The sequence below is a fragment of the Zootoca vivipara genome, chromosome 6 (genome assembly GCF_963506605.1).
Source record: "Zootoca vivipara chromosome 6, rZooViv1.1, whole genome shotgun sequence".
In the NCBI taxonomy this organism is placed as follows: domain Eukaryota; kingdom Metazoa; phylum Chordata; class Lepidosauria; order Squamata; family Lacertidae; genus Zootoca; species Zootoca vivipara.
In genome coordinates this window covers 56,090,215-56,108,756 of record NC_083281.1, presented here as the reverse complement: position 1 = coordinate 56,108,756, position 18,542 = coordinate 56,090,215, and the positions used below count along the sequence as shown (strand labels likewise).

General features: G+C 47.9%; 1 protein-coding gene across 2 annotated transcripts in view; it reads left to right on the top strand.

The window, feature by feature from the left end:
• The window catches only part of EDC4 (enhancer of mRNA decapping 4), a 31,740-nt gene extending 21,158 nt beyond the window's left edge, over positions 1 to 10,582 (top strand). For both annotated transcript variants that reach the window (XM_035118965.2, XM_035118964.2), the window contains exons 19-29: positions 320 to 418; positions 637 to 789; positions 1,510 to 1,552; positions 2,933 to 3,113; positions 3,456 to 3,611; positions 4,150 to 4,265; positions 4,513 to 4,678; positions 6,149 to 6,335; positions 6,755 to 6,974; positions 9,120 to 9,283; positions 9,740 to 10,582. In XM_035118965.2, the coding sequence (XP_034974856.2) occupies positions 320 to 418; positions 637 to 789; positions 1,510 to 1,552; positions 2,933 to 3,113; positions 3,456 to 3,611; positions 4,150 to 4,265; positions 4,513 to 4,678; positions 6,149 to 6,335; positions 6,755 to 6,974; positions 9,120 to 9,283; positions 9,740 to 9,932 (1,678 nt within the window). In that variant the 3' untranslated portion in view covers positions 9,933 to 10,582. The remainder of the gene's footprint in view (positions 1 to 319; positions 419 to 636; positions 790 to 1,509; positions 1,553 to 2,932; positions 3,114 to 3,455; positions 3,612 to 4,149; positions 4,266 to 4,512; positions 4,679 to 6,148; positions 6,336 to 6,754; positions 6,975 to 9,119; positions 9,284 to 9,739) is intronic.
• Positions 10,583 to 18,542: the final 7,960 nt, after the last annotated feature.

Sequence of the window (18,542 nt, the reverse complement as noted above, 5' to 3'; positions counted from 1 at the left end):
TGAGTGGCATGAGAACTGCTAAGAATTGTTTTGTATACTTTGAATGGTATGATACTTTGTTTGTTTTGAGTTCTAGCCAATCTTAGTTCTGCACAGAGTAGATGGACACCACTAACATAGGCCCATGAATTTCAGTGGGTCTCCTCTGAGTACTTATACAACCCTTTCTTACTATAGCTGTATATTTCTATGGAAGCTCACTTTGAAGTCTGTGTAACATAAAGGGGCATATAAGAACGTTAGATAAATAAAAGGAGGCAGAATAACTTCAGTGTGATGGAATTGTTTCCTCCTCTTCCCCGGTCTCCTCTGCCCTTAGCCCCAGGAATGAAGTGGAAGAGAAACACAAGAGCTCCTACCACAGGCACAGCTACCACCTCCTGCAGCATGACAGCCAGGATGCCAGTGCTGAACAAAGGTATTGGCAGGTGCCAATCCCCCTCTCTTTTCCCCTTGGCAGTTTTAATTTTGAAACTAGAGACTGCTTTCTTGTAGAAGATTGTGGCAGTGTCCATTGGCACATTACCCCAGTTCCACTTAAGTGGCTTCTGCCCCTTTCCTGTTGCTGACCACAGGGTCTGCCTTAAGACTGCTGTGTTGGGGCAAGGACTCATCAGGACTGGCTTCTCTCTGCAGTGACCATGATGATGAAGTTGCAAGCTTGGCTTCTACGTCTGGTGGATTTAGTGCCAAAGCAGCTGCACAGCGGCTGCCTGTGAAGGACTGGAAAGCCAAAGTGTCGCCTCGAGCCTCCCCAAAGCTAAAGAGGAAGGGGAAGAAAGATGATGGGTGAGCAAATGCTGCTTGGAAGGTTGGGAATGATGGCAAAGTGGAGGCAAAGGTTGGAAGCGGTGGTAGGGTTTGTATTAAGTGGCCAAGCCTCTGCGAGCCTGTGAAGCCTTAGGCTCTAGCTTTCCCCTCTTCTGCTCCTCCTCAGCCAGGAGGAGGAATAAATCAGGGTTCTGTGCTTCTTTCCTGATTCCTGGCTTGTCATTACATACAAACCAGGAATCAGGGTTTAAAATAAAACCTAGTTCGCAAAACAAGCCAGATTCATAACCCATGGATGGCTTGAAGGTAACTTGTTTTGAAGCTGATGGGAATTGATTTTAAACCATGATCACTGTTTTGCACGTATCAACGAGCACGGAACTGGTGAAATTAATAACAAATCCTGTGTTTGTTCCTCCTCTTGGTCATTAGGGAGGAAGAGATGAGCAGAAGTGTAGAAATTTTGTTCTTAAGTCTTCATTCAGCTCTCTGTACTTTTCAATTGGTGTGTGTGTGTGTGTGTGTGTGTGTGTGTGTGTGTGTGTGTGTGTGTGTGTGTGTAGAGGTAACCACCCTGTAGCAGAGCCATTTCCAAGTCAGAAAAGACATGCTTTATTTTTTTTGAAGCAGTCAGGACATTTGTAGCAGGCCACATTTCTGGTATAATCCCCCTGGTTATGCATTCAGTGCTTGTGATGAGCAATTCACGCAGTCGTCGCATTAACATCTTCCCTTCAGTTCCAGGGATGTTCAACAGTCCCCAAGATCCTTTGATCAGCAGGTGAGTATTTTTCTTTTAGAAATTCCATATACAGCAAAGCTTTCAGTTCTTCCTTCCCTAAAGGTGGGGTGGGGAACTTTTTCTTGTGTCAGGGATCATAAATAGGACTTCTCTCTCGTCCTCCTCAACCCTCTTCCTCCTAGTCTGGCAGGCTGCAGAGAGAGGGAAAAGTCACTTTTGCCAGAGATTCCAACTCACTGCTTGCACTGAGCTTCCCTTCCTTCTATAGCTCTGTTCATTTCGTCTGTCTGTCTGTCTGTCTCTCTCTCTCCCTCCCTCCCTCCCTCCCTCCCTCCCTCCCTCCCTCCCTCCCTCCCTCCCTCTCTCTCTCTCCATGCTCCCCTCACTCCCCACATGAAATCAGGAAAAGGTGTACAGGTGCCACATTCATGCCATGGGGGATGCCTTACATCTCTTCCTCCTATGGAATTGTACAGACTTATGGTTCAAAGACTCAATTTTTAAAAGGTGGAGAAGTGGGTAAATGGACACCCCCATGTCTTAGGCCCTTTTTTAACATTATTATGTTCTGGTCTGACACCTTTTGCTAAGACTCTGGCCACTGCTTTTTAATATATAGTTCACCCACCGCCAACCTGTTGCCGTCCAGATGTTTAGGGGTACATCAAGTCAATTACAGATATTATAGATTGCCCTCATCCATCGTCTAAATTTGTTTTGGGAATCCAAAAATGAAGGATTATGTTGAGATCTGTTCATGGCAATCAGAAGCTTTGTCTGCCTCAAGAGAAATATTGACTCAGAACTCAATTGCTCTTCTGTGATTGCATTGATGTCTGGCAGAGACAGAATATGATTTTCTTCTTGATTCTGCCTCACACACTCCACCTGGTCTGTGTTGCAGATGTCAAGAGTTTTGAAACCAGCCAGATGGGTGTGGTATAAATAATAAAATTATTATTATCATTATTATTATGAAATCCGTACCAAAACAAGAAATCTTTTTGGAGCTTGATTATTTCATGCTATTCTTTAAAACGACCCAGTATTGAGGCAACACTCAATAATTTCGGTAGTTGATCTTCCTCATATTACTACTACTACTACTACACCACCCTTCGTCAAAAGATCTCATGGCAGTTCAGAAGCTAGAGACACAAGATAAAAGCACAAATAAATTGTTAAAAAAATTCTTCATATTTTTATTTGCCTGTGGTTTATCTACCATGTTCCTCCACTAGGATACTCATCTGAGCCTGGGACTTTCTGCACCTTGAGATTTGCTTTGTTTGCCCTTCTCTAAAGTGGCTCCCTATCAGTGGGTTGAACTCTTTATGTTGCTGCCTCCCATGTAACACAGAGAGGATCCACTGAGAGTGCTTGGCGTGCTTACATTTCCCCTGCCTCTTCTTCCAATAGGTCGCTCCTGAGTACCAGGATGAGCTGTTGTCTCTTCTGAGGACCCAGCAGAGGGAGATTGTTGAACTGAGACAGAACCAGATGGAACTCATGCAGAGGCTCACCGACCACCTGGATGCTGTACAGAGCTCCCTCATGGGCCACATTGAGCGAGTGGTGGATTCCCAGCAAGAGCAGGAGCGTATCCTTCCCAGAAAAGTGCCTTCTGGGCCCCTCTCAGTCATGGGTTTGTCCCATTCAAAGCTGAGCGCTTATGAGGACTGTGGCCAGTTTCTATTGGAATCCCTGATCCTTTTTTAAAACCACATGTTTAAATATAGCTGACTGCCCCATGCTAGGTCAGGCTGTTGATCATCTAGCTCAGCAGCGGCTGTCCACAGAGTTTAGGGCCGAGGCCTCTCCAAGCACCTGCTGCATCTTCCTTTGTAGCCGGAGGTGGCAGAGACCATTTGTATGCCATGCATGTCCCCTACCACAGAGCCATGGTCTCTCCCTTTGCTTTCCTTAACTCCTGTGGTTTCAGAGCGGAGGCTGGACCAGGCCTTAGCTGAGGGACAGCAGCGCAGTGGGCAACTGCAGGAGCACCTGTCCCAGCAGCTTTCCCAGTCCCTCTCCACGGTTGCCTGCAACCGGCTGGAAAGGACCATCCGCGAGGAGATGAAAAAGACGGTGCCCCCGTGTAAGTCCCGCATCTTGGATTCTGATCAGTTTGCAAAACAACAAAGGAGGTGCTTCTTTGGAAGTAGAGCAGCCTTCTCCATCCTGCACACCCTCCCCCCCCCCCATGCTTTAGACTACAACTCCCATTGGTGCTGGCTGGGACTGATGGGAGAGTGTTGGTCCATCTGTAGGGCACCAAGTTCATAAAAGCGGGAGTTCATAAAAACGGTTATCCTGTGGTGCCCAGAAAGCTTTCTGGCATGGGGTTTGGATTTTGAAGAGAAAAACAGGAAAGGCAATGCAGCCAGCCCAGGGAAGATCTGGGTTCCCAGGATTTGCTGAGAGCAGAGCCCAAGAGTTTTCTCTGCTACAGATAAGTGACCCGTTCCAGGTTCTTTCTCCCTGGAGAGTTAACAAAGCAGGAAGGGTTGATGCCATTGTTTCAAGGGATGGTCCATGCTTGGACCTCTTCCCAAGATCCTCACATATTTCTTCATTTATTTAAGAGGGATAAAATGGGGGCATGACTTTTGTTTTGCTGTCTCTCTGCTAACAAGGCGTTTCCAAGACTTTGGATCCCATCACTGGGCAGCTGAATAACACCATTGCCACCAAACTTACAGCCATTGAGGGGATGCTGAAGGAGAACGTCACCAAACTGGTGAAATCAAAGGTAATGGGGTGGGGTTGGCTGCTGGGAGCAGATTCCTGCCAGTTTGACAGGGAGGGAAGCTGGTTTGTGGTGCTGGGGTACGAGTGCTTGTCAGGCTGCCCATTCAGCTGCAACACTGCTGCCTCCTAGCGCCTTTTCAAGGTGTGGATGTGCTAGGCCAGACATCGCCTCATATTTTTGACGGCTGTGACACCTTTTTAGACCAGAAACCTCAGTGAATGGAGCTGTGATTGTGTTTTAATTGCAGAACCTTACAGATGCCATTGCCCGGGCGGCTGCTGATGCCTTGCAAGGCCCCATGCAGTCGGCATACAGGGAGGCGTTCCAGAGTGTGGTGCTTCCTGCTTTTGAGAAGAGCTGTCAATCAATGTTCCAGCAGATCAATGACACCTTCAAGCAAGGCACACAAGAATGTATGCCCCACTCTCTGCTTCTCTCATTTTCAGCTTTGTATACTGTCAGCCATGGGAAACACTAGTTTACAGAACTGTGGGGCAAAGAAGAGCCTCCATAAAGCAGGAATGCCCTTTTGAAAAGCCATCATCATATCCACTAGCCTTGATAGGCTTCTCTTTCATGAATCTGGAGGGGAGGGTTTCTTAAGGCTACCAGCCACTATGGTTAAATGGAACATCCCGTGCTTGGAGGCTACCAGAAAGCTATGTAGAAAGACTCATACCTTTTTCTCCAGCATGTCGGCTTCCTGGAAGCAGCTAAGTAGTGTGGGAACAGGATTCTGGGCTATGTAGACTTATGGTCCAGTGGTGGCTGCTAGCTGGGACTGCTCTTAAGGTGATAAAGCTGCAACACCTTTTCTCAAGCTCAGGCCTAAGTAGCTGGTGCAGAACACAGGAGCGGCACATTGCTCCAATCCTACAGACTTACTTTTCTGTTGATTTTAGGGCACAATTCATGGTTCAGATTTTGACCGATGAAGCACTTCCTTGACTTGAACAGCAGTATATTTTGGAGCCTGCTTGCTCCACGAGATCCCTTCTCGTTCTCCTAAACTACAAGTACCTTCTTAGCAGTACCTTTTATGACAAAAAGGGTGAACCAGGAGGCTTTCTAGGTGGTTGCTTCAAGACACTAGTGCCCTCTCCATTTGAAAAAAATGCCTGAGCATCCCTTGAGAAGGTTTTCCTCTTCAGGTCAGCTTTTAGGAGTCAGGGTTCAGCTGGTAGGTCAGGATACCTAATACTTGTTCAATCTTTAAGGTTCTTGAATGGAGTTGAAATGAAAATGTTAGTGAGATGCTTTCTCCTTTCTTACTGCCCAGAACCTTTGAGAATGGGGCAATGCTCCTGGTGAAGAGTCTTGTGGTTGCCATTGGAGAAACACAATGTGAGCGTACCAGACCAGCAGTTTAGGCAATGGCCCAAATCTCTCTCAAACATTTTCACATTGTGCATTCAGAAAACCCCTGTTCCTCAGCAGAAATAAAAAAAGGTGCCTTAGCTCAGGGGTGGGAACCTGCATCCCTTCAGATGTTATTGGACTACGTATAACTCCCATCATTTCCTGCCTGCATGGCCCAATGCCAGGGATGATGATGATGATGTTGATGATTTTATTATTTATACCCTATCCATTCGGCTGGGTTTCTGCAGCCACTCTGGGCAGCTTCCAGCACATATAAAAACATAATGATGGGGGTTTGTAGTCCAGCAACACCCAGAGGGCCACAAGTGAGGCCCACCCCTGCATTAGACAAAACTCCTGTGTGTTTTTTCGTGCCTTGCTGCAGAATTTAAAATATGAAGGCTTCGGGAACATGAAGGGGAGTTGGATTTGAGGGTGATGTGGTAGAGAGGCCAGAGGCCGTGGGAATGGACTCCAATGGTACCCAGCTGGCTTTTGAGTAATTGAATCTTCTCTTGTAGATATTCAGCAGCTGGAGACCCACATGAAGAGTAAGAAAGCGCGAGAGCAGGATGCCCGGGACTCTGTGGTGAGCCAGCTCCGGCAGCTGGTCAACAACTTCCAGAGCACAACTGATCAGCTGGCAGCCACCATTACGGCCAGCATGCACTCCGAGGTGCAGCATCAGCTTCACGTCATCGTGGGCAAGTGAGTGGCAGAGCAGATGGGGGCATCTCCCATAGAAAGAATGGCAAAACAGAGAGTCTTGTTCCAGATTGATAGCAGTGGGTCCTGAGATCTGCATGAAACTGACTCATCTGATCCTTCACATATAAGATGAGAAAACAGGGCGCACACACCCTTTGAAATTCCTCTGCCCTGCCACACTGGTCATAAGCAGTGCAGTTTTCTGTTCATACCAGCTGGGCGATATCAGTTTTGGAAGCTTCCCTACGTCCAGGGTCTTCTCTGCTCTGTCTTGGGAATGGGCACAATGTTCAGAGAACGAAATGGGAATGTTATCTAGAATTATGTACAAGCAGTCTCTTGCTCCTGCAGACTTCCCACTTCTGCCCCCCCCCCGATCTACACAGCCCCTCCAAGTTCCTTTTTTCTCTTCTCTCCAGCATGCAGGAGTCCATCCTAGCCCAGGTCCAGCGGGTGATCAAAGGGGAGGTGAGCATGGCCATGAAGGAGCAGCAGGCTGCCGTCACCTCCAGCATCATGCAGGCCATGCGCTCTGCTGCAGGCACTCCGATCCCTGCCACTCACCTTGACTTCCAGTCCCAGCAGGCTCACGTGTTACAGCTGTTGCAGCAGGGGCACCTGAATCAAGCCTTCCAGCAGGTACGCATCTCTCCACCCATAGAGGCAACACACTGGCTATGCAACTGCTCTCTGAAGGACCCAGATGGCCACATCCTCAAGGAAGCATTCACAAAGCTCAGCAGAGAGAACAGTGAGGTTTTTAAAGAGAAGAAACCCGTGGCTCTCCAGGTGTTGTTAGACTCCAACTCCCATCAGCCCCGACCAGATAGCTAATAGGCTGGGATGCTGGGAGTTGTAGTCCCAACAGCGTCTGATGGGTCACAGGTTCCCAATCCTTTCTGGAGGCATCTTTCTGGGAGTCACAAAGGGGCAGCTGGTGGTCTGCCTTAGAACCAGCAGGGGGCGCCCAGAGCAGCTGTCTTATAGTTCAAAGTGTATCATTTAATCATGACTACTTAGCCCTCCTGGTGCATATATAACCAATCTATATGTTGTGCGTTCAAGGCAGTTTAGCATGGATTAATTACTCCTTGGCATACTTTTGCTGTCTCTTTCATACTTCCACTCAAGTTTGAGGAAAGGGTTGTTTTCCATCAATGTTTTTAAGTCTGAGGTTTATAAGATAGGGTATGGTGTGGAGAAAATGGATAGAGATATTTTTATTCTTCTCTCATTATAGTAGAACTTGGGATCTCCCAGTGAAACTGACTGGCAGTATTCAGAGGGATTGCTGTGTTAATCCGTCGCAGCAAATACAGCAGAGGCTTGTGGCACCTTTTTAGAGACCTAACACATTCATGACACCATATGTTTTAGTGGACCAGACTCCACTTCATCAGTTGCACAAAGTGTAATCCTAAATTGGCCGCTATATATACACGCACACAGTTGGATGGTGGTATGTGTGCCAACAGCAATAGCAGGCTATTTAACATCAGTCACTCATTTGTTTGTGTCCTGCTTTCCCACAAGATGGTGTCCAAAGCGGCTTTCAGCAATGTATGAAGAACATTAAAACAAAAATCATAGTTGCAAATAATGGCAGTGTCAGTGTCTAAATACATAATGGGGGGGGGGAAACAGTGAATTCATAACAGCTTACTGTAAAGCAGCGCAAATAAATTTACCTAACATAGTTACTTAACACTAAACATGAGAAAAAATGAACCTGGACCAAGAAATAAAAATACACTATGTATAAGGCCAAATAGATATCTGTTCTCCATTCTACACACACAAGTTGGCAGCCACACCCTTCACTTAAAGGAAGCCTTTCTTCCAGCTTTCGCCTGGGTCTATCTCTATCTTTCCCCCAGCTCTCATCTGGGGAGGTTAATATTGCTGCTCCTCTTTCAGGCCTCACATATGCTCACAGTTTTTATGTTAGTTGCTTTTTCTCTACCAAACACCCCTTCCAGCACTGTCTGCAAGGCGGCAGACTTTAGCAGGCTCCATGCTGAAAGGTGTGGGGCAAGGCAAGTGGAAAAGCCCAGCCTGTTGATGTTACTCCCACTACCAAGGGATGGGAAACTAGATCCGGTTGGTAAATCAGATCCTTATCTCCCCTGACCCAAGTTTGACAGGTAGGTGGAGTTGCCCACCTGCCACAATGACACTGTGTGATGACCTGCTATCCCTAGTTCGGTGGAGGGAAGCCCCAACGGTAGCAGCTGATTGTCAGCGCTTGCCAAGTGCTTCACACAAAGCTTTGCAGGTGCCACTGACTGGCACTACCTACAATTGCACTTTGGCTCACCTGCATCTTTACCTGCCCTACACCTGACATCATATGACCAAGTGGGAAGGCGTGGTGCGCCTAATTGTACCTGGGGGCAAAAAGCCAGGTATTGCCTTCACACCTTGGCTTTGTAGGCTACCTGGAAGTACCTGGCTGTCTCTTACTTTCTTACAAGATGTGAGTTCAGGTCTGTGCTGGTGGACTGTGTGCACCTTTTGTTATGCTTTGGTCCTAAAATCCTTCCAGTGCTCCAGTTCTGCTCTAATCCTTGGGTGTCCTCACAAGACCTTGGGCCATGGGTATGGGATGGTCACATGCACCTAGAAACGGAGGTTCTCTTCTCCCAGTGTCCTAGCAAAGTGGAGAGAGACAGGTGGAGAGAATGGCCAAGAGTGCTGCATTATTGTGCTCAAAGCCTTATTCAGCTATATTGAGCTTCTCTAGAAATGTAGATTTCTAACCAGGACACTCTCTTCTCTCTACAGGCTCTCACTGCAGCCGATTTGAACCTAGTCCTCTACGTCTGTGAGACAGTTGACCCTCAGCAAGTGTTTGGGCAGCACCCCTGCCCACTGTCCCAGCCTGTCCTCTTGTCTCTCATTCAGCAGCTCTCCTCAGATTTGGGAGCTCGGACAGAACTGAAACTGAAGTGAGTATTGCCCAGTGGTGCCCAACAGTAGATGCATCCTTTCCTTCCACAGGGAAGTAGCAAGTGCTTCCCACACCAGGGCCCTGTATGTCCCGCCCTATAAAATGCAGACAAAATTCCTGCATCTGGGAAAAACTTGCATTATTTATCTTACTTTGTACAAGTCTGTTTTTGCTGGCAGTGGAAGGATGCCGTGCGGGACACTAAAGGCCCAGCTGCACCTGCTAGACATCTTATTCAGCTATCTCTATTATTTCTGAGTTTAACAGATGTTGTAGACATACCTTCAAGTGCATCTTTGCATCCATAAGGTCTGGAAACTTGCTTTCTCCACACAGAAAATTGGGGAGCTCAATTCTGCCCATTCCCTACACATTCATGGAATGTCATTGTATACACATGCCTGCAGTTTTGCAGCCAGGATCACAACCGTGCTGTGCTCTCTCTCCTTTGCAGTTACCTGGAGGAGGCAGTGATGCATCTAGACCACAGCGACCCCATCACCCGCGACCACATGGGCTCTGTGATGAACCAAGTGCGGCAGAAGCTCTTCCAGTTCCTGCAGACAGAACCTCAGAACAGCCTGAGCAAGCCAGCCCGCCGACTCATGATCATGCTTCAAGGCCTGGCCACACCCAGCATGTCCTAACAAGGCTCGAGCAGCCTCTCCACAAGGGCGCCCATCATTGCTAACCAAATGTGGCTTTTTCTTTTCTTTTTCTAATGCTCTTGCTGGGAAAATACGTCCGCACTACAGATGTGTGGGATGGATAGAAGGGTCTGAGCCCCAGCTGTGTTAGCCCCGTATAATCCAGTTCTTTTCTGTGTGAGCAGACCATGGCCCTACCCAACACCTGCCTCTCTTTGTACTGTACAAGTTAGATGCGCAGACACTAATCCCACCTTCCTCCTATTTTCTAGCTTGGAGCCCCTCCGCAAGAATATGAGGCGTTTGGCAGAGCTTGGCAAGCCCTGCCCTTTTGTTTCAGGATTACCCTGCCAAGATAGTTGGAGGTCAAAGGTGCCAGTGGGTTGTGAGTCACAGCAGCCATAGTGAAGTATTGCCTCCACCTGCGCTGCTTGTGGGCGAGGGATGAAAAGTTCGTGAAGCCCGTCTGTCCTGGGAAGCAGCGTTGGTTCTTTGTGTGGTGGAGCATGTTCATGAGTTAGACAACTCCTTTCATCATTATTATTATTTTGCTTTTACACCACTTTTTTCCTTTTTATCTAGACTCTTAATCTTTCATTTTTGAATAATGTTTAACAAGTTCAATAAATGACTTTTTTGGAGGAAAAAAATTGCTTCTGTTTCATGATGGGCCTGGTGGGGGAGCTCACTCTCTTAGTCATTGCTGGTCACAGTGCAATTGATGGGTAGGAAACTTTGAGGCCACTGACCCGATATGGCCTGCAGCACTCCTCTTCACCCTCACCCCTGCATGCTGGATTAGGCCTGAAAGCAGCCTTTGAGCCAATAGGAAGCTGTTTTCAAGCCTAATTGCTTTGGGAAGGACCCTTGCGGGGTTGCCTTTAGGTAGGTAAGGGTTAACCCTCTCTGTGTGCTGTGCCTCTGCCAAAATCCTCCCCAAGTAGTCTTGGAAAAAAAGTTTCATTGTCCGAGAGGCTGTTCTCAAATGTATAGATGTCCAGGGTGGGGACGCGAAGCCTAATTGCCTCTCCTTAGGGGATAGTCTCCAAGCTGGATCGTTGCTGCTGGGGGGTGGGGTGCATGCATGTGTAAAAGAGAATTAGTGGGGCATTGATATGTATGAACAAATGTTCTTATTGGCAAGCAGCCCCTGGAAGGTTAGGTATGAAGAAATGTGACCCTTTGGCTGAGAGATTTATCCCCACCATCACCCATCCTCAGGGAGGATTCTGACTCCCTTTTTATGCCTGAAGCTGCCAAACCAGAGTGATAACAGGTAAATTGGAAAGGCTTTTTTTTAGCAATACTGCTTTTTGAAGTGGCATTTCCTCCCCCTCTCCCAGTTATCACAGCCAGAGGGCCCCTCTCCATGAACCCTGTTGAATGTACAAGTCATTCATTCAAAGAAAAGCTTCATCATGCCATGTTTATTTAGTCACAGCCTTAGCTATTCCTATGCCTCTTCCTCATAGCATCCCTCATTACATTGCTACCAATCCCACGGTGGGGTGCCTCAATGACATCTGACATGCATTTTCCTGGAGTAAACCTTCAGCAGTCTTCTTGTCCCATCCCTCCTCTTAAATCTGTCTCTATCCCTGTCGGTGTTCTTTACAGACACAAACCCGATGCACAAAATCACAGCTAGAATGTAATGTACACTTTTGCTGATACTGGAACATCAAGCAGGATACAGATGGCCCAGACTGAGAGGGGATGCACAGTGTCAATAGGTGAAATTTAATTAATTCAACTGCATCCCCAAAATTAAAGTAAACAACTGCAGGTCACCGGCTGTTGGCTCCTTCCTTGCCTTCATTAGTTGAATGCATCTCCCCTTTTTGTGACACACTAGAGCCCCCAGTTGCTCCCAACCCAAGAAGCAAGAAAGCCATTTAACAGGCTTTAGAGCTGTGACAAACCAATGAGATTATTCCTGTTGCCAGGGCATCAAGCTTTTTGCGGGCTAAGGCAGATGTTGCAGCATCCAACATCCCTGGGATACATTTTTTTTATCACAAGTAGAAAAAGAAAGCTGCTGTGGAGAGGGTTTTTCTTTCACCATAACACATGGTGCAGTTTGAATGCTGGAGCATGTTTTTTTCTTGTTCTTCCTACCACTGTCTAAAATGTGCTTGGGACCACTTTGCAAGTCTGCTTTTCCACCTGCACACATGCAGTGTACTCTGAAGCAATACTTGCTATGAGTTTCTTATGGTTTCTTCTGCAACCTGGAAAACCTAACAAGTCATATAAACCCAATAGAGCGGTAATTCCAAAGAGCTGTTGATGTAGATGATGCATGTTTACATACACAATAAAATTCCACTATACATCCTGAAGGTTAAGCCAATCCTTGTAAGGCCTTAAAATAGTATGTAATCTCATATACAGTATAGGATTATTTCATTTGTTTTCATACTAGAGCATCACATCTGACTCCTGTAACATTTTCCATTTTTGTACAATAGATAAATGCACAGCAACTAGTAAAATTTTACAAGTTATTTACATGCATGTGTATATGTGTGTAATTTATTAGATTTATATACTATATCTAATAGATCACACAAGATAAAAGCACAAATAAATAGTTAAAACTGAAACAAAGCAATAACCGGCTCCCACGAACACATTTAAAGGCTGTAGAATACTAATCAGTCAGTCTAGAGCAGGCGTCCCCAAACTGCGGCCCTCCAGATGTTTTGGCCTACAACTCCCATGATCCCTAGCTAGCAGGACCAGTGGTCAGGGATGATGGGAATTGTAGTCCAAAACATCTGGAGGGCCGAAGTTTGGGGGTGTCTGGTCTAGAGCAAGATTTCTGAACTGGGGGTCCTATATCATCTATGTTAAATATTTAAGTTTTCCTAATATTTGCCAATATAGATATTACTGGCTTCTCCAACCTGATTTCCTCCCCTCCAATCTAGCTTTCAAATTTGTCTCCGAAATAGTTTCCAATCCTGTCATTGGGCCCAAAATAACATTAAATAATTCTGCATAAAGTTCAGCAACCAATCCTTTCCCAGAATAACCCCTATTCAATATAATACCCTCTGAACTTGTGTAAGAAGCCAGGGAGCCTAGGCACAGATCTGAGGGTCTGACAACAAATGAGTTACTTGACGTAAATGCAACCCTCCCCTGCCCAAGTCTCCCGTCTTCACAAGTTGTTGTTCCTGAGTAACAGGATTGTTATGTTTTTAAATAAAAAATCCCTCATTGTAAAAGACCATTTAACATCCCATTTCAATACCACTTCCATTACATTTATGAATCATTCCTATAAAACATCTTGAAGTGATTTAACAATAAAAACAATTGTATGTGCGTGATTGTGTGTGTGAAGAGGCTGGAGCAGATAGCAGTTGGGAATGAGGGCTTTAGGGATTAAAGTGTATTCTGAAGGGAAATATCCCTTTCCCAGCTGGCTTCTGTGCCAGGGCTGGGGTGGGGGGTGGGGAAGGGCTGAGAGGCCTGCCTCTCAGAGGCTGGCCGGCTTGCTCAGATCTGGTAGCAAGTGGGGTGTGGGCCAGCAAAGAAGGGCAATTCTCTCATGCATCCATCTTGATGCAAGCCCCATCAATCGCAAGCTGCCCTCTTCCAGCCCACGCCTGCTTGCCTGCTCACTTGCATCCTCCGGTCCATGGAGTGTCACTCACTGTCAGTTTCCTCTCCCTCAATCTCAGTGTTGCCATTGGAAACAGGTGTAGACAAAACTAGGATGAGTTGGCTCTGCCTAAGAACAAGGAAGAGTCTGCTGGATCCAGCATCCTGTTCACACAGTGGTTGAATAGCTGCCTCTGGGAACCAAACAAGTAGGATTTGAACCCAAGAGCACTCTCCCAGAAGCATTGCTACAGCTGGAGCTGGTAGCCATGGATAGCTCTCTCCTCTGTTAATTTCTTTTAAAGCCGTTCACATTGGTGGCCATCACTGCCTCCTGTAGAAACCAGTTCCATAAGTGCTGCCTGAGGAAGTGCTTTCTTTTATCTACCCAGAATCTTCCAACATTCAGCTTCCCTGCATGTCTACGAGTTCTAATTTTGTGAGAGAGGGAGAAAAGCTTTTGTCTATCCACTTTCTCCATGCCAGGCATCATTTTATCCATTTCTATCATCTCACCTCTTACTCACCTTTTCTCCAAACCAAACATGGCAACCTTTCTTCACAGGAGAGTCACTCCAAGCCCTTGATCATTTTGGTTGCCCTGTTCGGAAACTTTTCCAACCCTTTTGAGGTGAGGTGACCAGCACTGTATACTGTAATCCAAATGTTATTGCACCATAGATTCGTATAATGGCATCGGTTTTATTTTCAGTTCCTTTCCGAAGGATGCCTAGCATGGAATTTGCATTTTTCATGGCTGCCAAAAGCTGGGGCGACATCTTCATTGAGCTATTTACATAGATCTCAAGGTCTCACTTGTGGTCTATGGACTAGGAGTGGACACTTGGGCACACTTTTGCCCAGATCATGTGGCTCTGGTTGTCATTGACTCTGGTTTCACATAATGTTTAGGCCAAGTTCAAGTAACTTACTGCACTAGTGGGAGCCAGCACAATGATTTCTGCTAGAGCAATGGGAATTCCCTCTCTCCTCCCCCACGTTCTCTCCTGACCATACCCTGCTCTGGAGGGTTGGGAGGATACCATACCAAAAAATAGATTTGGGGGCACACTGGGGTGGGGGTGGGTCAAAGAGGTTCCAATCTGCAAGAAAAATCCTTGTGTTGTTCCATCAACTCCATGGCCTTAGCGCTACATTGAAGGCAACCTATTGTCTCCCTGCCTTCCTCTGCACTGGTCAGTCCCCCTGCCTAAATCCATTTAGGTTCAAAATCACCCTACTGTGTAGGGTGGCTGCCTAGGCAACTAATTATTAGCTATTTTATTTGTTATTAATGGTTGTAACCAGCTAAGTTCTACTCACTCAGAGGAACACATTGAAGTTAATAGACACGACTAATTCAGACCCATTAATTTCAACAGGTCTACTCAGAGTATGGGACACGGGTGGCTCTGTGGGTTAAACCACAGAGCCTAGGGCTTGCCGATCAGAAGGTCGGTGGTTTGAATCCCTGCGATGGGGTGAGCTCCCGTTGCTCTGTCCCAGCTCCTGCCAACCTAGCAGTTTGAAAGCACGTCAAAGTGCAAGTAGATAAATAGGTACCACTACAGCGGGAAGGTAAACGGTGTTTCCCTGTGCTGCTCTGGTTTGCCAGAAGCGGCTTTGTCATGCTGGCCACATGACCTGGAAGCTGTATGCTGGCTACGCTACCTCGGCCAATAACGCGAGATGAGTGCCGCAACCCCAGAGTCGGTCACGACTGTACCTAATGGTCAGGGGTCCCTTTACCTTTACCTTACTCGGAGTACAACCTAAAACCGGTTTTTACGGCTAGGAAGAGGAGAGGTGCTTGCAGGGTTTTCTGCTCCAAATGTTAAAATAGGTTGCCTGAACTTGGCCGTTATTTTGGTGGTGCTAGGTCGTCGGGCTATTTGCTGCTCCCTGATCTAAGCAATGCCAGCGCCCTAGTTGTTGTTGCTGCCGCCGCCGCCGCCTCTTTCTCTCCTCCATCTGCGTCCAGCCGCTTCGAGGGTTGAGGGAAGAGCGACTTTTTACCAGCTTTCCGACCGGGCAGCCACCGCACTGCGGATCCGGCGGGGCTAGAGACGATAAGGTGAGGCAAGAGAGAGAGAAAAATTCAGTTCCTTACGAGCTGCAGTGCAGGACGACGACACCAGGAACTTGCACGGATCCCTACCTTTTGAGAAGAGTTTGCTCCAGGTCTCCACGCGCGCGCGCGCTCGGAGTGGACGTGGGGCAGACCAACAAGGCGCTCAGCAAAGGGCGGGTGCGCGGAGCAGTTCCACGCCGGCCCGCTCCTAGAGGCCGCGAGGCGAAGCTCCGCGGGCCGGATCCGAGGGGCGGGGCGCGGGGGGCGCGGCCGAGAGGGGAGGCGCCTGGCGCCGCTCGGCTTCTTGCAGGGAGCCAACCCTCTTGCTCTCCCGCCTGGCTCAGCACTGAGCAACTGCTGCCGCTGGGGTTGGGTGCCGGCACCACCATGGGCTGCGGGGCGCTGCTAGGGTCCTTGGCGCTGTTGCTCCCGCTGCACTTGGGTGAGTATCCGAGACTCGGGGTGTGCGGGGTGTGTGCTCGTGTCTAAGCAGGGCGGCGATTGTGCAACGGGAGTGCAAGAGGCAAACGAGGGAGTTGAGTGTGCAAGCTGCCATGAGTGTAAGGGGTGGGGGGAGAGGGCAGCCCGGCGCGTGGAGGAGCGTGCCAAGGGGACAGGAAAGAGGCGTGCAAAGTGTTTCGAGCAAAGGAAGACCGCGAGCCTCGCTGCGCCTGCTTGATAGTTCGGGAGCGGGGCTTGTGTCCCAGTGGGCGCGTATCTGCTTGGGCTGCACGTGTGTGTGATGCTCGCGATGAAAGAACGAGGCCAAAACGAACAAAATGATTTTCCATAGGGACAAATGTCAGGTTCTACACTTAGGCAGGAAGAACAATTTGCACAGTTATAAGGCGGGGGACACCTGGATTGCCAGTAGGACATTCGGAAAGGAACTAGGGGTTTTAGTAGACCACAATCTGGTCTGCATCCCCAGTGTGATGCAGCAGCAAAAAAGGCTAATCCTATTCTAGGCTGTATCAACAGAAGTATAGTGTCTCGAACAAGAGAAGTCATAGGACCGCTCTATTCTGCCTTGGTCAGTCCACACCTGGAATACTGTGTTCAGTTCTGGGCACCACAATTTAAGAAGGATATTGACAAGCTGGAACATGTGCAAGGGAGGGTGACCAAGATGATAATGGGCCTGGAAACCAAGACTTATGAGGAACGTTTGAGGGAGTTGGGTATGTTTAGCCTGGAGAAAAGGAGACAGAGGAAATATTATAGCCATTTTCAAATACTGTATCTAAAGGGCTGCCACAGGGAGGATGGAGCAAGCTTGTTTTCTGCTGCTCCAGAGGCTAGGACCCAAACAAATGGATTCAAGTTACAAGAAAGGGAATTCCGACTAAACATCAGGAAGAACTTACTGACACAGTATGAGCTGTTTGACAGTGGAGCAGACTCCCATGAGAGGCGGCAGACTCTCCTTCCTCGGGGGTTTCTAAGCAGAGATTGGATGGCCATCTGTCTTGTGTGGTTTTGTTGAGATTCCTGCATTGCAGGGGGTTTGACTACCGTAGATGACCCTTGGAGTCCCTGCGAACTCTACAATTCTGTGACAAGTGTTCGTGAAAATGCCGCTGCTTGGTTCTGCAGCCAAACTGGGCTTGGCGATCTTGTGGTTGCAGCCTGTGCAAACAGCGGTGCATCTATTTTTGCGATTTAATGGCAAAAGTGCATTACTTAAGGATGTAAGCCCCGCTGCGTTTGCGGGACTCTCAGCTCATCCTGCTAAATAGGACCAAGAACATCGGCCTCCCAAGTCCTGCCCTGCAAAGCTCGGAGCGCTTTAGACTGCCTCTCTCCCTCCCCCTGCCCAGGGCTCCGCGCCAGGAGGATCTCCCTGCTTCCTGTCTGTGGTCTGCATGCTATGAATGGAGGCGCCGTGCGCGCCTTCTCCTAAGTGTGTGAACACCGGAGACCAGCGTTCCGATCCTCCGCTCAAACCCCGGGTGCGTTGCCAGGCCAGTCGGGGAGAGACCTCTGGCTCGCCAGTTTATTCTCCTGCTCCTTAGAAACCCTGCACGCTCCTATGGAAGGAAGCCCTCTCCCGGGGTGCCTTTTCTTCAGCACCACGATCTCCAGCAACCGGTCGGTTTTCTGGTGGTATGGACCAGCCTTCTCCAACCTAGTGCCTTTCAGATGTTGTTGGACTACAACTCCCATCATCTCTGACCATGCGGGGCAGGTGGGAGTTGGAATCCAATGAACATCTGGGGGAGCACCAGGTTGGAGAAGTTTGGCACAGCTGCATCCTCTGTCATGTTGGCAAACAAAGGATGTGGAATCCTACATTGTGGGTTGTATCCAGTGTTACCCCTACGCAGAGTAGACTTACTGGAATTAACTGACATGACTTAGGTCCATCAATCTCAATGTGTCTACTAGGAGTATAACTTGCTTGGGTACAATCCAATATTTCTAATACAGATTGCTTCACATATTGAAAGCACTCCCCCCCTTTTTGGCATGATCAAGGTGGAGAAAAGGGGGTTGAATTTATTTCCTTTTTCCTTCCCCCCTTTTTCAAATGCCTTCCTATGGGTGGACTGGTATTTTGAATTTGTTCTGGGGGGTGGGGGTGGTAGCTGTGCCAGTCTGCTACAGCAAGCATAAAAGAAAGTCTAATGGCCCCTTAAAAGACTAACAGGTTTGTTGTGGCAGCACTTTTAATGAGTGTGTGTGAGAGAGAGAAGCAGCCAGGGTGTCCTTGTTAATCTGGAATCTGGAGCAAGAGGGCACCACATTGCCATGCAGTTTCCCAGAATGGATCCCCTGGGAGTTTACTGGTGGAGTTGGAGCTGTCTTTAGCTCAGCTTGGCAACGTCTTTTCAGATGGATGGAGTTTTCATTGTGGCTTGAATCGTGGTGTTTCAGTTGAGTTTGGCATAACTGGCATAGAGTTATTTCCTGACGTTGAAAAGACA